This window comes from Tribolium madens, unplaced genomic scaffold (assembly GCF_015345945.1).
Source record: "Tribolium madens isolate multiple individuals breed KSU strain unplaced genomic scaffold, Tmad_KSU_1.1 Scaffold_2;HRSCAF=44;Tcas5.2_LGX, whole genome shotgun sequence".
In the NCBI taxonomy this organism is placed as follows: domain Eukaryota; kingdom Metazoa; phylum Arthropoda; class Insecta; order Coleoptera; family Tenebrionidae; genus Tribolium; species Tribolium madens.
This window is the reverse complement of record NW_025400995.1, coordinates 3,203,468-3,217,775: the sequence shown is the minus strand read 5'-3', so window position 1 is coordinate 3,217,775 and position 14,308 is coordinate 3,203,468. Positions and strand designations below refer to the sequence as shown.

The following is a 14,308-nucleotide window of genomic DNA, read 5'->3' as shown; positions in this document are numbered from 1 at the left end:
GAGCACCGACCGGAGTCCGTATCTCGAGTGTTGGCGAGGTGTTGCAGCTGGTGTGCATTGCCTCGTCTTGGTCCTCTGAAATGGCCAGTGTGGTTCCGCGAGTTACGCCCGCCGAGCTCAGCTAGTAGTGGTGGTCGCTGGTGGGACGGTGGGCGTGTGTCTTCAGGACGCCCGGACGCCGACACTCCGGGGCATGACGGCCAAGTCCGGAGGATTGTCGCCGAAGACATGAGCAGCCCTGCATCGAGTTAGGATGGTCCGGAGCGAGCAAGCGCTGGCGCTGCTGGCCACAGCCTTCCTGCTCTTCATCATGCCTCCAGGTAAACATTAACCAAAACCAACCGTTTTATTATTCAATTCAAATAATATAACACAACATAACATAACATAACATAACATAACATACAACTAACTTATCCATTCTCATTTTCATACTTGCGTGTTATGAACGAACCCTTCAAATACATTCCACTATCGGTGTGATGTGATAGATGGCACTCCCCCTCTTCATTCATAGATAGAATACAACTTATTTGGTCTGCTTCAGAAAAAGTTTCATTCTTCTTTTTATGAAAAATAATGAATCGGAGCCAGGCAAAGCATTAAAATAGAAGAAGATTGGCATGTGTCACGTAACGTTTAAATCACTTTCAACGTTTTCAGATCGATATAATCCCACAATCCCCGTTCATGTAGGTCATACCGTATATTAACATCAGTCACTTGTGAAGTACAAAAAAGTTAAAAGTTGACGTTTAAAAAGTTTATTGATGAATTCGTCAACGTCGCGATTATGTTTTAAGAAAGCTTAAAGTTGGAGTGCTATAGGGAGTTAATTAGGGTTGACGTGATGGGATAGAATGAGAAAGTCACAGTTTAAATATTGTTCTTTCGATGTTGGTTTTATTAAAGTTCACTTACTATTGAGAAAGTTTTCGATCTTCAACTTTATGTGCCGTAAATAAATTAAATTAGAGTTGAGTTTTCGGTGCTTTCCTGTAACCCGAGTCAAGTCTAGTAATTATTTATGATTAACGATGTGCTTCTATTTCGAGTAATGTAATGTTGCTTTTCGTGACTAGGTTTCTATATGATTCGTTGTTTCGTTTAATTAGGAGGGAATTTACTGGTTATCGATTTTATCATCGTATTAAGAAAACGTATTTGAAATGATTGCTTTGCAGGTTCGCAACAAGGGCCGCACGAAAAGCGGCTACTAAACAACTTGTTGGGACCTTATAACGTCTTGGAGAGACCCGTAGCCAACGAGTCAGAACCTCTTGAAGTCAAGTTCGGCCTAACTTTGCAGCAAATCATTGATGTGGTCAGTATATTTGGAAGTTTTTTTTTGCAATAGCGATAATTTAAGAATCGGATATGAGAAAGTAAATGTAAAGAGACAGGAAATAAAGGAAGGGCGACACAATTAGTTGATAAGACGACATGAGGTATTGTTGATGGTTTCTCCCTTGTTTGGGGTGAATGCTGTCTTATCGACGTATGTCGGGCCCGGATGGGTGCGATAGGACCTGTTCGGATGTAAATATGAATATCGGTCGATATTTCTATCTCTTGCCGTTGTTGACGATAACCGATTAATAATTTCTAATAGTAGACGTAACACGTAAAATATTCCACCAGAGAGGGTAGAATATAAGATACTGCCTTTTTGTTTTATTATTGTTTTCCCCTGTGTAGGACGAAAAGAATCAGATTCTCACGACAAACGCGTGGTTGAATTTGGTAAGTGCCATGTGGTCCAGCCGGCCTCTCGCAATGTTACAGCAGAGCGAACACTAGCTGTTTAGACTAGTGTTCGTTTCTGGGCTATGTGGCTATGGACGTATATAGCTCCCACGACGGCGATGTTAAAAGCTTTCGGTTATGGGGGCACCTATATTCGTCAGTAATCTCCGAAAGACTATTAACATTTCCGAGCACTGCTGGTCGAGTCTCTAGTGTTTGAAAAAAATACTACTATTACTCTTGCAGAAAATGCTACGAGACAAGATCGGTGCGTGCGATGCATGCCTTGTTATGTGACTAACTACCGATGTTTCCCTTTTATTGTTTTACCATAGGACGAGAAGAATCAACTCCTAATAACAAATATTTGGCTTTCTTTGGTAAGTGAAAACCAATTAAATAACTAAACATATATACACACACGGCAGTTGGTTGGTTATGTTCAGTCTGTTTTCAATCTTCTTTCATTCCTTCTAGCTGGTCGAACCCACCCGAATGATGGTGTGCTCTCCTCTTTGTATATATCGAGCTATAGTAATTATTATTGTATTGCTGTGTCTCACGCCGGTCCTATTGGTCCTTCTAGCTGCGTATGCCAGTATGCCTCCTGTAAAGTTGAATTAGTTGTTGCAGCATTGCCCGGTCCAGTAAAGTTAAGTACCAGTCCAACCAGTATTGCCCAGAACCTGTGTCTTGAGTGTCACGGTTGCGTCCGGAATTGGACTCCAGTCCCTTATTATTACCATTGCCTGTGGCCGTTGCTGTCGAAGCTTTGTAACAGCTCAACGGCCGACGTACATACATACCACGAAACGATACCAGCAAAGACAGCTTCGGCCGTAGCGGTAGCGTAGTCGTAGCCGTAGCCGAGACCTGTAACTAGCGACATTCACTCCAGAAAGTGACGCGGTGTCGACATGCGATCCTGATGATGCTGTACATACGAGTACAATTCTCAAAATGAAAACCGTTTATTATTATTGATTGAGTCCATTCAACAGAGTTCGTATGTTACTATGGTCTACTGCCGTGTGTGTGACATATTTTAAACTACATAATATAACTATGCTTTTTAACTAACCAACTTATCGATTATTAGCTCTAGGTGCGGTTTCTTTTATTTATTTATAGCAGCTTTGGGTAATAAATATTTCATTAGTTTCAGGCATTTATTTAGATTTAGTTTTACTTATTCGATTCTTCTGGGGCGCTATCCTTTCTCTCCTTCACAATTCACTGACGTTATCCATTCTTTAATCTTTCACGATAAGCAACCATCACTTCCTCCGCATTCAGAAGATATTCGGGCGAATTTTTGATTTAGTTTTGACGATCTGCAGAAAACTAAACACCTTTGGTTACAATAAACTGAAACATTTCTGTAAAATTATACACTAAACCATTAAACCGTTAAAATCAAGATACTAAAACGATCCTCCCGTGCATGTTGTCAAATCACTTCGTGATGCTTGTTGCTCTACATTTGTCAACCAAACCGTTAGTCTAGTTTTTGTTTTAAAATACACAAATCTGTCAATAAAAAGAAAGAAGAAAGGAAAACAAAAGCTAGACAACACGTCAAATACTTTGCCTACACCAGCATGAAGCTTTGGGCCTTGTAACGCATTTGCAAGCAAAGCTTCCGACACTTGCGAAAGTTTGCACTAAATGTCGTGTATATGTGTTTGATAAATGGGGAGCAGGTAGCTTTGAGTCGATTTGAAATTTACGTCAATATCTTTAGCTCAAAGCTACCCGTACGTGTCTAGAACGTAACTGTAATTATCCATAAATTCGCATTTCTCTTTGGCTTATTAAAACAAATAATAACGCATTCCATTTGTTGGTTCTTATCCAGGAGTGGAACGACTATAATCTCAAATGGAACGAATCGGAATATGGCGGGGTCAAAGACTTGAGGATTACTCCAAACAAGCTGTGGAAGCCTGATGTTCTTATGTATAACAGGTAACAAGTTTAGTGGCATGTTTCGAATGGCGTTTTCGATTCCAAAACGTGTGTGCTTTTTAGTGTTTTTAATTTTCAAACATGTTAAAATCACATCACATCAAAATTTTGCATGGTCAGTAAGGCAGTGAGTTTTGAAACGTTTAAAAATTGTTGGCATCGATAGTTGTAGCGAGTGTAGAGTAGTCGATATATCATTAACAGGGATCGTCCTTCTCTACATTGCTCGTTAATAATATCAATTTGTGTTTTTGTTAAGTGTAGATGTTGGTTATTTCTTTCTTTTTAGAATGACGTAGTAATGTAGGAAAGGACTATCTTTATTCATGCGAGCTGCTATCGTAACCATTATTTTTTTCAATGGTTCAGTTTTCAAATGAAAGTTGCTCTGCCTGCTCTGGTCTGTTGAGGTTTTGTTGTTGTGTAGTTTTTGGGCTAAAACTAGCGACAGATTGGGGAATTGGGGAGGAAAAAAAAAAGAAAAAACAAAAACTGAAAAAAAAAAGTCGCTTGAAGAGCATGCAGATGCAAACGGCAGAATGATAGAATGCCTCGTCAGAGTGTGTGTTGCGAACGGTGAAAATTGGGCGGGAAGTACACAGACAGCTAGCCGTTGCTGTAGGCCACAGCTACTTCCGACCCTCTGGAGTCGAACGACAGGTTGATACCTCAGCTGCACTCTAGCTTAAATCACCATCACTTTAATTCTTTATGTTACGACTGTACGAGGCATACTGCATGTGTACTAAAGTCTTGTTCTGTTTTTCTGCGGACGGTAGCAGCTTGAGACTTCGACTCCTGCTGGGCCGGAACGTCCCTGAAAACTCTCTCTCTAACAGCACTCAGTATAAACTGCTAAAACCTTCATTAAACGATGGGAAGAGTAGTTAAATAAGAAAGTAATTAAGAACGCGATTCATTAATCCTACTACTTAAAATACATAATTAACTAAAGCAACAGCTAAAGGCCATAGGGCCAACATAAAACCTGAAGGGTAAATGCATAAAGATAAAGGACTGATGATAACTGATTCCGGCTCGCCGGTGAGATGAATCTCGAGACAGTAACGGAGATGGCTAGCTTGGCCGCCGCAACCGCGAGTAGCTAAGATGTCGGAGTTGCTGTTGTTGTTGTGTCACGCCAGACTACTAAGAGTCCTGGTGGCAGCACTGGATGTTGTTGCATGTAGAACGACGCGCAATATCTATCTTCCCGACGCTGACGCCGGCAATGTGTCGGTCTGTTGGTCTGTCGGTCTATCTATCGGTCTGGTGACGGTGGTCTCACGGTCTCTGACGATGCGACCAGCATGACTAAGTTTACAGCGGCGATGTTAACGTTTTATGTTGTTATGAAGTGCTGATGAGGGTTTCGACGGGACTTTCCAAACAAACGTTGTGGTCAAACATAACGGCAGCTGCTTGTACGTCCCTCCGGGTATCTTCAAGAGCACATGCAAGATAGACATTACGTGGTTCCCCTTTGATGACCAACACTGTGACATGAAGTTTGGTAGCTGGACCTATGACGGCAACCAGGTATTGCTGTAATGTTACATGTTTTTTTGTTGCTACCACATCACACGCCTCACACTTCCCACACTGCACCGTTACACCCGCGTTGCCGTTTGGCCTGCCTGCTGGCCTGGCTCACCGGCCGTCGTAGTCACAACATTTTCGCATTCTTCGAATCACCAGTCCGTTGCCGCGACGGCTGGTCGCTCGCTCTTTATGCCCTTTTAGACCTAGTGCACGTCTAGCTGCTGGGGTGGTCGTGTTCATGTTAGAGTAGTAGGTACGCGGATCGCGAGACACGTCGCGCGTTTTATTCGTTTTTATACCTAACAGTCTCCAGCGGCAACATAGTAGAAACGCCAAAACGCCAAAACGCCAAAACGCCAATCAATCATCGACGGCCCTCACTGGGAACCATGTGACTGTATCGTTAGATTAACTATTTTGCATGGAGCACATTTGCAATCAGAGTCTCTGCTATTGACTTTACATAATCCGTGACCTGAGTTTTAACCGTCCATTTAATCCCGAGGCGACCACTGGGCTCCCACTCTTTTACGAGCCCTCTCCTTCGTTCCATGAGTTCGCCGTAAAGTTTCTAGCAGAGGCACTGACACTAGTTGCTTATGGCAGGGATGTGCAAACATGGTGCAAAAATCAACTATCTTTTCACGTCATCACCTTAAATAAACTGTCGCACTGCCGTGCGTATCGACTATACTCTAAAATATGTTTTATTATATTTATATTAAAAAGGAACAAGAAAAGTACGACGCGAAGCACAATTTACACAAAACATCACCAATATTGATGCTGTCATTACAGAACAAATAATTGTTTGCCCGACGAGTTCCACTAACAAAATTCAATACTTTATCACAAGTTACACAAATGACCCTTTTCAACCATTAGCTTGATGAATAGTAAATCGTCAGTAAATTTAAGGGGACAAGACAAAATAACTCTAATAACGTTAAATACAACTAATCAAAAACGCAACAATAAAGTTCAGTAATTTGTGTGAATTACTTGGATTAAATTCCTTACAATTTTAGACTAGCTTACATGCAACATGCGTTGTAAATGTTTTGTGCATATTTAGTTAAATGTAATTCGCCTCTTACATTTCTTGTTTCAACTTCAGCGCTTCTGTGGTATTATTATTGTACGAAGGAGAGGAGTACCGATTATGCATATGGGATTATATCTATTGTTCAGCATTTTATTTGTGAGGAGTGGTTGATTTTAGGATGCATCTTGTGTTCGTTTTTAAATATATTTTTAATAGTCCTGATGCAGTAGTCAGTAAAATCGATGTGGCTTTGGAAGCGGATCCAGTTCAGGAGAAACATTTCGAGTGTGCACCTTATTTAAAGCCATTTATGTTACAGTACGGTGAGCGGATAATTAACGTGTTATACATATAGAAGAGTATTATAGGTATCCGAAGTTTTCACTTTTTGATAATATAACATCCCTTTTAACGCATGGTCCGATGATGCATGTTTATCGAACATGAATGCTAGATTTTACAACGCGTCCACCCACATCCCCCGAAAGCGGGGTTCTTATCTTACATCTATGTGTAAAGTGTAAAGCATGCTGCTTTGATTTTATGTCGACTTGTCGGCACGTCATTCGTTTATATTTTCGAACACTTCATTTCATTTCGGTTTGACTGTGCGCCGTATTTGATTTCAATATTGTATATCTATATGTCAGTGAAAACGAAATGAGATTGAAAAGTAGAAAATTCGCCATCGGCGTAGCATAGAATAAATGGTACGTTTCCCTTTTCGTGGATTACTAGTTAGTATCCTAGTATCTATAGCAATTTCACTTTAAACTGTCTGACACATTTACGAGCAATGGAATTCTATTATGTCGATCCGTCCACTTTGAAGTAGTAAGTGTCTTGCCTGGTCTTTAGTGTCGGCAGTTTTCATGTGGCAATGCCTGTAGATGTAGTAGATGTAGATTTCCCTTGTTCATTGTAGCTTGCAAGTAATATTCCCGTTATCGGAGTACCCGCACAAACGGCACGCAGCAGTTCTGCACCTCCCGTGACCTCGTATCGTTAGACACGTTTGATATCATCCTCCGGTGAGCCAAGTTTTAGCTTTACTTGTGTGCGAATACCCGTACATGACTCGACTCATACATCAAACATCCCCATTTGCCCGAACGCACGCATGCCCGAGTGTCACGTCGATAAGTAATAAAGATGTCGCTCGCACGTGGCCATCGCCTTAAACCGTACTGTTGTTAATATTAGCTCGGTAGCCTTTAGCCTTTAGCATGTTTTCTTTCCACTGCATCCACAATACTTCTTATCGAATAAGGCTGAAAGAGACCAGATACTTAGTCCCAAATACCCATAATAACGATTCGAACACGTTCCATCTTGAAGAAGATGTTGTTGACGAAGAGAACCAATCGCCCGTCACACTACCCTTAGGTCAAGAAAGCCCGTAGAGAGCCCACCCGCTAAACAACCATGCATTATAAGATGTGTGACCGTGCATTTGTAAATGAAATGTAGCACTCGCTAGATTCACAAGAGCTGATCTGGCGCGCGTTACATGTATGAGTTTTCTGCAGCTCGACCTGGTGCTCAATTCCGAATCGGGTGGTGATTTATCAGACTTCATAACAAACGGAGAATGGTACTTGATAGGTGGGTTCTGTATTTGCTTATGAAATCGATAGATGTGTAAATGCTGTTGTAGGGATGCCTGGCAAGAAGAACACCATCGTCTACGCATGTTGCCCCGAACCGTATGTAGATGTGACGTTCACGATTAAGATCCGAAGGCGAACGCTGTACTACTTCTTCAACCTTATAGTTCCTTGCGTGCTCATCTCCTCCATGGCGCTACTGGGCTTCACGTTGCCACCGGATTCTGGCGAGAAGCTCACTTTAGGTACTGACCCTTGTTCTATGTCGCACTGTGTGTGTTTGCACTCCTGTGTTGTGTGGGTGCCGCTTGACAACACTGGCCATGCTAGATCACTCGCATCGCGCAGTGTCATCTCTTGTTATTTACATGGCTACAGAGTATAAACTGCATTTACACGGACCGTTGACGGCTACGCTCCATATCAGCACTACATCATGTCACGGCTCGACACATCAACACTGATTCTCTAAACATATAATATAATCTTATATTAATCCGTCAGCTATAGCGAGATTTACAACTTCGTATATATTGGCCACTCGATGACCCTGGACGGACACAAACACGTTCAAAATTCGAAATATTCATTTCAGGTGTCACCATACTTCTTTCATTGACTGTATTTCTCAACCTAGTAGCTGAAAAGATACCAACCACGTCCGATGCAGTTCCGTTGATAGGTATGCTAGGCCTCCTGGGAGCATCGTGTGTTTTAACGCCCTGTGTCCCTTGCCGGACTGCCTGTTGATACTTGGAGGGCCTTCGGCGTTTGTGCCCGTGCCAGCATGCAGTCCTCACACCACACCACCAAGACCCCTTCCGCACGCCGCCCCTTTTTTCCTAGCAATAGCCTATAAAGCGCCTGAGGTAAGTAGACTGAGGCGCCTCGTCGGATTGGAATAAACCAAACCACCAAAATATCAAACCACCAAATTGAGCGCTCCACCACTACCACTGGTCATATGACATTTGTTTTTATCGCACCCCCGATGACGATTTGATTATTTCCTGGTACGCCACCGTCCGTTGCCCAATTCAAGCTGTGTTCTGTTGCAGGAGTGACCATCTTGCTCTCGTTGACTGTGTTCCTGAACCTCGTGGCAGAAACCTTGCCCCAAGTATCTGACGCCATTCCTTTGTTAGGTACCAACCGTTCTTTGTCTGACCTGCCTGTGCTGGCTACATCCTCAGTGCTGCCTGATGAAATATGTGTATCATTGTGTATATGTGATTGTTGTGTACGCGCGCGTCTGTTTTAAGCCGATCGCTTTGATTAGTTTTATTTGTTTCGATGCGATCAAAGAAGAAATGTTTAAGGCAGTCGGTGGTGGCGGGCGAAGTGCTGTCGAAGAGGAAAATCCAAAAATCGATTCTTACTATGATTGATTTATTGATTGATAAATTTTTTGATGGGCGAACGAGGGCGGTGTCGTAAGTCGCCGTAAACATTTCCTCTTTGAATTGGCGTCGTATCGGGACGAGCCGGATCGGATACTTGGATAGAAGGGACGGCAGTTCGACAGTTCGGCAGCTCGACAGAACGGCAGTTGGGCTATATTTAAAAAAAAAAATTAAAAATTGATTAAAAAAAATAATGATAGCCTTCGCGGTTCGCGGCACAGGTCACAGGTCAGACGCCTCGCGTGACGCACTATCTGTTGCAGGTGTGACTATCCTGTTGTCACAGACTGTGTTCTCCCTGCTGGTGGCGCACGTGATAACCCAGACGTCCGACGCTGTGCCCCTGATAGGTTAGATTCACGGATCAGTCCTTGATTATTTTTATTTTGAAAACACACGGCGGGCGAGGGCGCGGGCCCGTTCTAGGTCTACTGCTGTGCAAACCTGCAAACCTGCAAACCTGCAAACGGACAAACGAAACGAATCATCTCCAGTGTTATCTGCCGGGCCCGCGCTCTGCATGCGCTGCTGCTCTGCGATCTGCGAGCGTCGACCGTAACAGCACTTCGCCCAGCCACAGCCACACGACTAGTCTACTAGTCACCTTTCTGACTAGAGCTTTTCTTACTGTGTTGGGGTGAATGGTTGGCTACTACGCCGAGGCTAAAACAACCAACTTTCTAACTACAATTCGATAAACTGGTCGACAATAAAGCTGTATTTACGGCTCCGCCCTTTCCAGGATCCCTTTTTGGTCTAGTTTGTCCTTGTCTCCATTCCAGTCACCTGTGTTACAGGACGGCGGGCGTTCCGCCGCTCTGTCAACCTGCGTCTCTTGCTGCTACTCAAACTCAGTCTTACTGCCTAGGCTGTCTAGGGTGCGCTCGTTCGTCGACTCACTCTTGTATGCCAATGACCTTCTTACCTCCAAGTATCAAATGGCTCTGTCCCACTAGGAGTATCTTATCTGTATGTTTTGTTGTTTGATATGTTTCATTTCCTATACTTACTGTTTGTATTTTTACTTACTCTGTTTTTTATTATTTTTATTATCTATGATGATTCGTTACCTCCTCGTTATTATAATAACATAGTGGCGACCAGTAACTAGCAACTGAACTGAACTGAATCACCTAATCGAGTTGTGCAGAGTACACATTCGTACACTGTACATTATTTAAAACAATATTCACAGTAATAACAAATTAAAAACATAATCGATTACGTGGCCGCCGGCAACCAATTGTCGGCCGGGTTAAAATGTTTCATATTTTGAATAAACTTAAACAATTTAACTCTGAACGTAACTAATTTAACAAACTGTATGTTTGTGTTAAAGTAATGCAATGGTATATCGGTGCATGGAGTGGGGCCGTGGCTCGACACTCGACAGATCGGCGATAGTCGAGATGACAATGACGACAATCTCAGACGCGACGCGGCCACGGCCACGGCAACCACACCAGGTAATACATGCACAGTCTTAAGCCAGACATAAACAAGCATTTTAATTAAAAATGTTGCATTGCGCTCGTTCGTAAAGCGCATAACGTCACTCTATCTTTCTTTTTCTCTTTGATCACTCGACATGTCCGTGTGCATCAGTCAGTACGCTTTGCCTGTCCTTTTGGTCTACTATATTCTTTGGCTTTCATCCCATCTGAAACCTAATGATCTAATTATTAATAAACCGGATCGATAAACTAATTTCATAACCGAAGAGCGCGTTAAATAAGTTCGCGTGGCAGCGTCGGTGGTTGTCCATCTTGACCACGACTCTGCCGCGCCGACCTCGGCCTATCTTCTAGCCCTTGTGATACAATTTGAGGAGGGTACGATCGTAGTTCACATTTACATTAGTCTATATCTAATGTGGATTGTTTTGTGTGTGCGCGTATGTATGCTTGTTGAGTGTTTCTAGTTGTTGATTATTATTGTTATTTGTAATTTACTACGTAAATTATTCATTCGTTTCAATGTATTATTATTATTATTATTATTATATTATTACGTAAAATATGTTAAGTAGCGATTCAGAAGAGTGTTTGTTTGTGCTTGGCGTAACGACTGTACATATTATATCGAACGTTTTTTATTTTATTTTTTTAACCTGTAGATTTATTAGCCATGTTTTTATTAGTAGTTTATTGTGTTAACGTTATTTAGTAGATAGTGTCGTCGTAGTTAGTTTATTTTGTAAAACGGCGTCAGACGACAGATTCTGACAAATTGGCTGTTGCAGGGACCTATTTCAACTGCATCATGTTCATGGTAGCGTCGTCAGTGGTCTTGACCGTGGTGGTGTTAAATTACCATCACCGTACGGCTGATATCCACGAAATGCCTCAGTGGGTGAGTAATTTATTTGGTTGTGTTTGGTTTTGGTGGATGCGCCGGGAGAATTGTAAATAAGCGTCTGATAGGTTTCAAGGTTGTTGACATTTCGGTTCGATATTTCTTGAAATTGATGTTATAGCTGATGAAATGCTTTATTGTTCAGATCAAGACGGTATTCTTACAATGGCTGCCGTGGATGTTGGGAATGAGTCGTCCCGGTAAGAAGATAACCCGGAAGACGATTCTAATGAACAGTCGGATGAAAGAGTTGGAGTTGAAAGAACGATCTTCGAAAAGTCTTCTTGCCAACGTTTTGGACATCGACGATGATTTCCGGAACGTGTCAACCGGCGGGAATAACGCTTCGATGACGACTAGTTTAGGCGGTACGTTTATGCGCCACCCCACGACGATTGAGGAGGCAGCCGTCCCCAGTTCGGGCACGCAACGCGACCTTCAAAATATCCTACGCGAGCTTCAATTTATCACCAACCGCATGAAGAAAGCCGACGAAGAGGCCGAAGTGATCAGCGATTGGAAGTTCGCCGCGATGGTGGTGGACCGATTTTGTCTGATAATCTTCACTATGTTTACGATCATCGCCACAGTGGCTGTGCTGCTTTCGGCGCCACATATAATCGTGCAATAGGCGCGGCGCGGGGTGACTTTGAACTGACTTTTTACTGTGATACAAGCAAGCAGCGTATCGTGTCGGCACAGCAGCGTGTGCGAACAGCGAACGTGCCTTCCTGTGGAACATTTGAACTGACAACTAAAAGGCAGGCACTTATGTGCAGCGCCCGCGCATTGCTGCTGCGGTTGCGAGTGGAGTCGCTCGCCCGATTTTGCGATTAGCGAATTCGCTTGGAGAGCAACCAACCAACGTGCGTCAGTTATCAGCAATTGGGCAGTTCGCACCCTCCACGCTAATCACTCTAGAGCTAGACAGTACCACAGTACACAGTACTCACGCGCAAGTACGCAAGTAGCCAGTTGGTAGGGTACTCTTAGTTCGAGGTACACACGTGTCTGCCTTTTGTTCGCCCATTGATACAAATAAAAGGTGTCCACCTGCATTAAAACAATTGTGATGAACTTCGCAAGTTAATTAATAAAGTAATCTAATGATCAGTTATAGATTAAATAGTATATATATAAATGAGTCGTAACCGCGAGTAAGATGCGCAATGCGCACGTTTTATACGAAGACCGATAGTCGGATGTAAGATTGTAATTGAAAAAAATCATTTAATTAATTGTCTTGCAACGACTGGAGGTCTGTAAGACGATGGACGCCGTGTGCACGGCTCGTCCACCTCCTTGCTCACAGATTATTCGAGGAAATGATGTCGTCTTCCTACTACTATTTATTTTATAAAGTGTGTTTTGATCATCGTATTGGCCGAGCGCACGTCGTCCTCATTTTATATCATGTACCATTTTTAATATCATATTTAATAAACTTCGAATTTTTAATTATTACGCAAGTTTCTATACCATTTGTGGATAAGTGGGTTGCCTGCCAACCCGATAAATAATAACAATAATATTCTTTAATTGATAATAATGAATGAATTAACAATAGCATTTAATACGATTTTAATAAAAACGTTTCTTTGGGCATTTTATAATTTGGACGAGTAGTAACATATCTGTCGAGACTACAACCCAAATCAATCGGTCGCATTGCCATTGCGACGAATGACCATCTCTATAATGGTCTGCATTTTTACCAAGACAACCTCATACAAAATCTCGGATCACTCCGAACTGATGACTTACTTAACTATACCTGCTATTTCTTTTTCCAAAAGTACCTCTTACTTAACAAGACACGCACTGTTTCTGGAATGAGAGACGATCGAATGAAGCGAGACCAGATAGTCTTTAGTATCCGCCAATTGTCCATTCTTACTTAGATTAGTATCGCAGAGATGTGTAGCCGATCTTTAGAAATTACGAAATATACTAGAGTAAAATGTTCTCCCACTTCCCGGCTTCTTTAATTTCACGTTTACATAAAATATAATAACAATTCATGCTCAAATTTCAAATTTTGTTCACTATATAATATATTTATAATTCTGTTATCCTGATGCTGGAATAAATAGATGAATTATGTCGAATAAATGTATATCGTATGGTTGAAATAATAAACGCAAAAAATTCAGTTTTAATTCAGTGTTTCATTTTTCATACCACTATAATTATAAACGTAAATTTATATTTATCAAAAATAAATCATTTTTCTTTAGACACCTTTGTTTGAAATTTTCATAGAAATTTAAATACTTGGCGGTACCCTACTAAGTTCTCATTTTATAATTATCACATATTTGTTAATTTTGTATTGACGCGTGTGTAAAATTAACACTAACATTCGATACACTAAATAAAATAGAGCTAATGTAACTTCACTGTGTACGTTTCTAAGATGTAAAAATGAGATGTATGACTATTTATAACATAAACTTAGATAAATAAAAGTAAACTTTTTATAATAAAGATTGTTACGATACAATAAAATTATTGTAAATAACCTATTTATTGGAAATAAAATTTCAAAATAAAATTATTAAAAACTAAAACGTCCTTTATTCATCCACATTCGCCAAAATCAATAAAATATTCATTAATTGTACTTCTAATACTTGACTCTG

At 41.5% G+C, this 14,308-nt stretch overlaps 1 protein-coding gene across 13 annotated transcripts; it reads left to right on the top strand.

The window, feature by feature from the left end:
• Window positions 1-14,186, top strand: LOC123006634 (neuronal acetylcholine receptor subunit alpha-7). Of its 13 annotated transcripts, none has more exons than XM_044401257.1 (11): window positions 1-320; window positions 1,185-1,324; window positions 1,699-1,743; window positions 2,082-2,126; window positions 3,605-3,714; window positions 5,073-5,253; window positions 7,831-7,906; window positions 7,959-8,153; window positions 8,967-9,053; window positions 11,554-11,663; window positions 11,812-14,186. In XM_044401257.1, exons 1-11 carry the CDS (start codon window positions 254-256, stop codon window positions 12,295-12,297), a joined length of 1,542 nt encoding a protein of 513 aa, XP_044257192.1. In that variant the 5' UTR covers window positions 1-253; the 3' UTR covers window positions 12,298-14,186. The 13 variants fall into 13 exon arrangements, with proteins under 13 accessions (XP_044257192.1, XP_044257193.1, XP_044257198.1 ...); XM_044401258.1 differs by lacking the exon at window positions 8,967-9,053 and adding an exon at window positions 8,504-8,590; XM_044401263.1 differs by lacking the exons at window positions 1,699-1,743; window positions 8,967-9,053 and adding an exon at window positions 9,575-9,661.
• The last annotated feature ends 122 nt before the right edge of the window (window positions 14,187-14,308 follow it).

Coding starts and splice junctions, on each gene's coding strand:
- LOC123006634 (XM_044401257.1), top strand. CDS start 254: ATGGTCCGGAGCGAGCAAGCGCTGGCGCTGCTGGCCACAGCCTTCCTG. Junction 1,325..1,698: donor TGCAGCAAATCATTGATGTG/GTCAGTATATTT, acceptor TCCCCTGTGTAG/GACGAAAAGAATCAGATTCT. Junction 2,127..3,604: donor CAAATATTTGGCTTTCTTTG/GTAAGTGAAAAC, acceptor GTTCTTATCCAG/GAGTGGAACGACTATAATCT.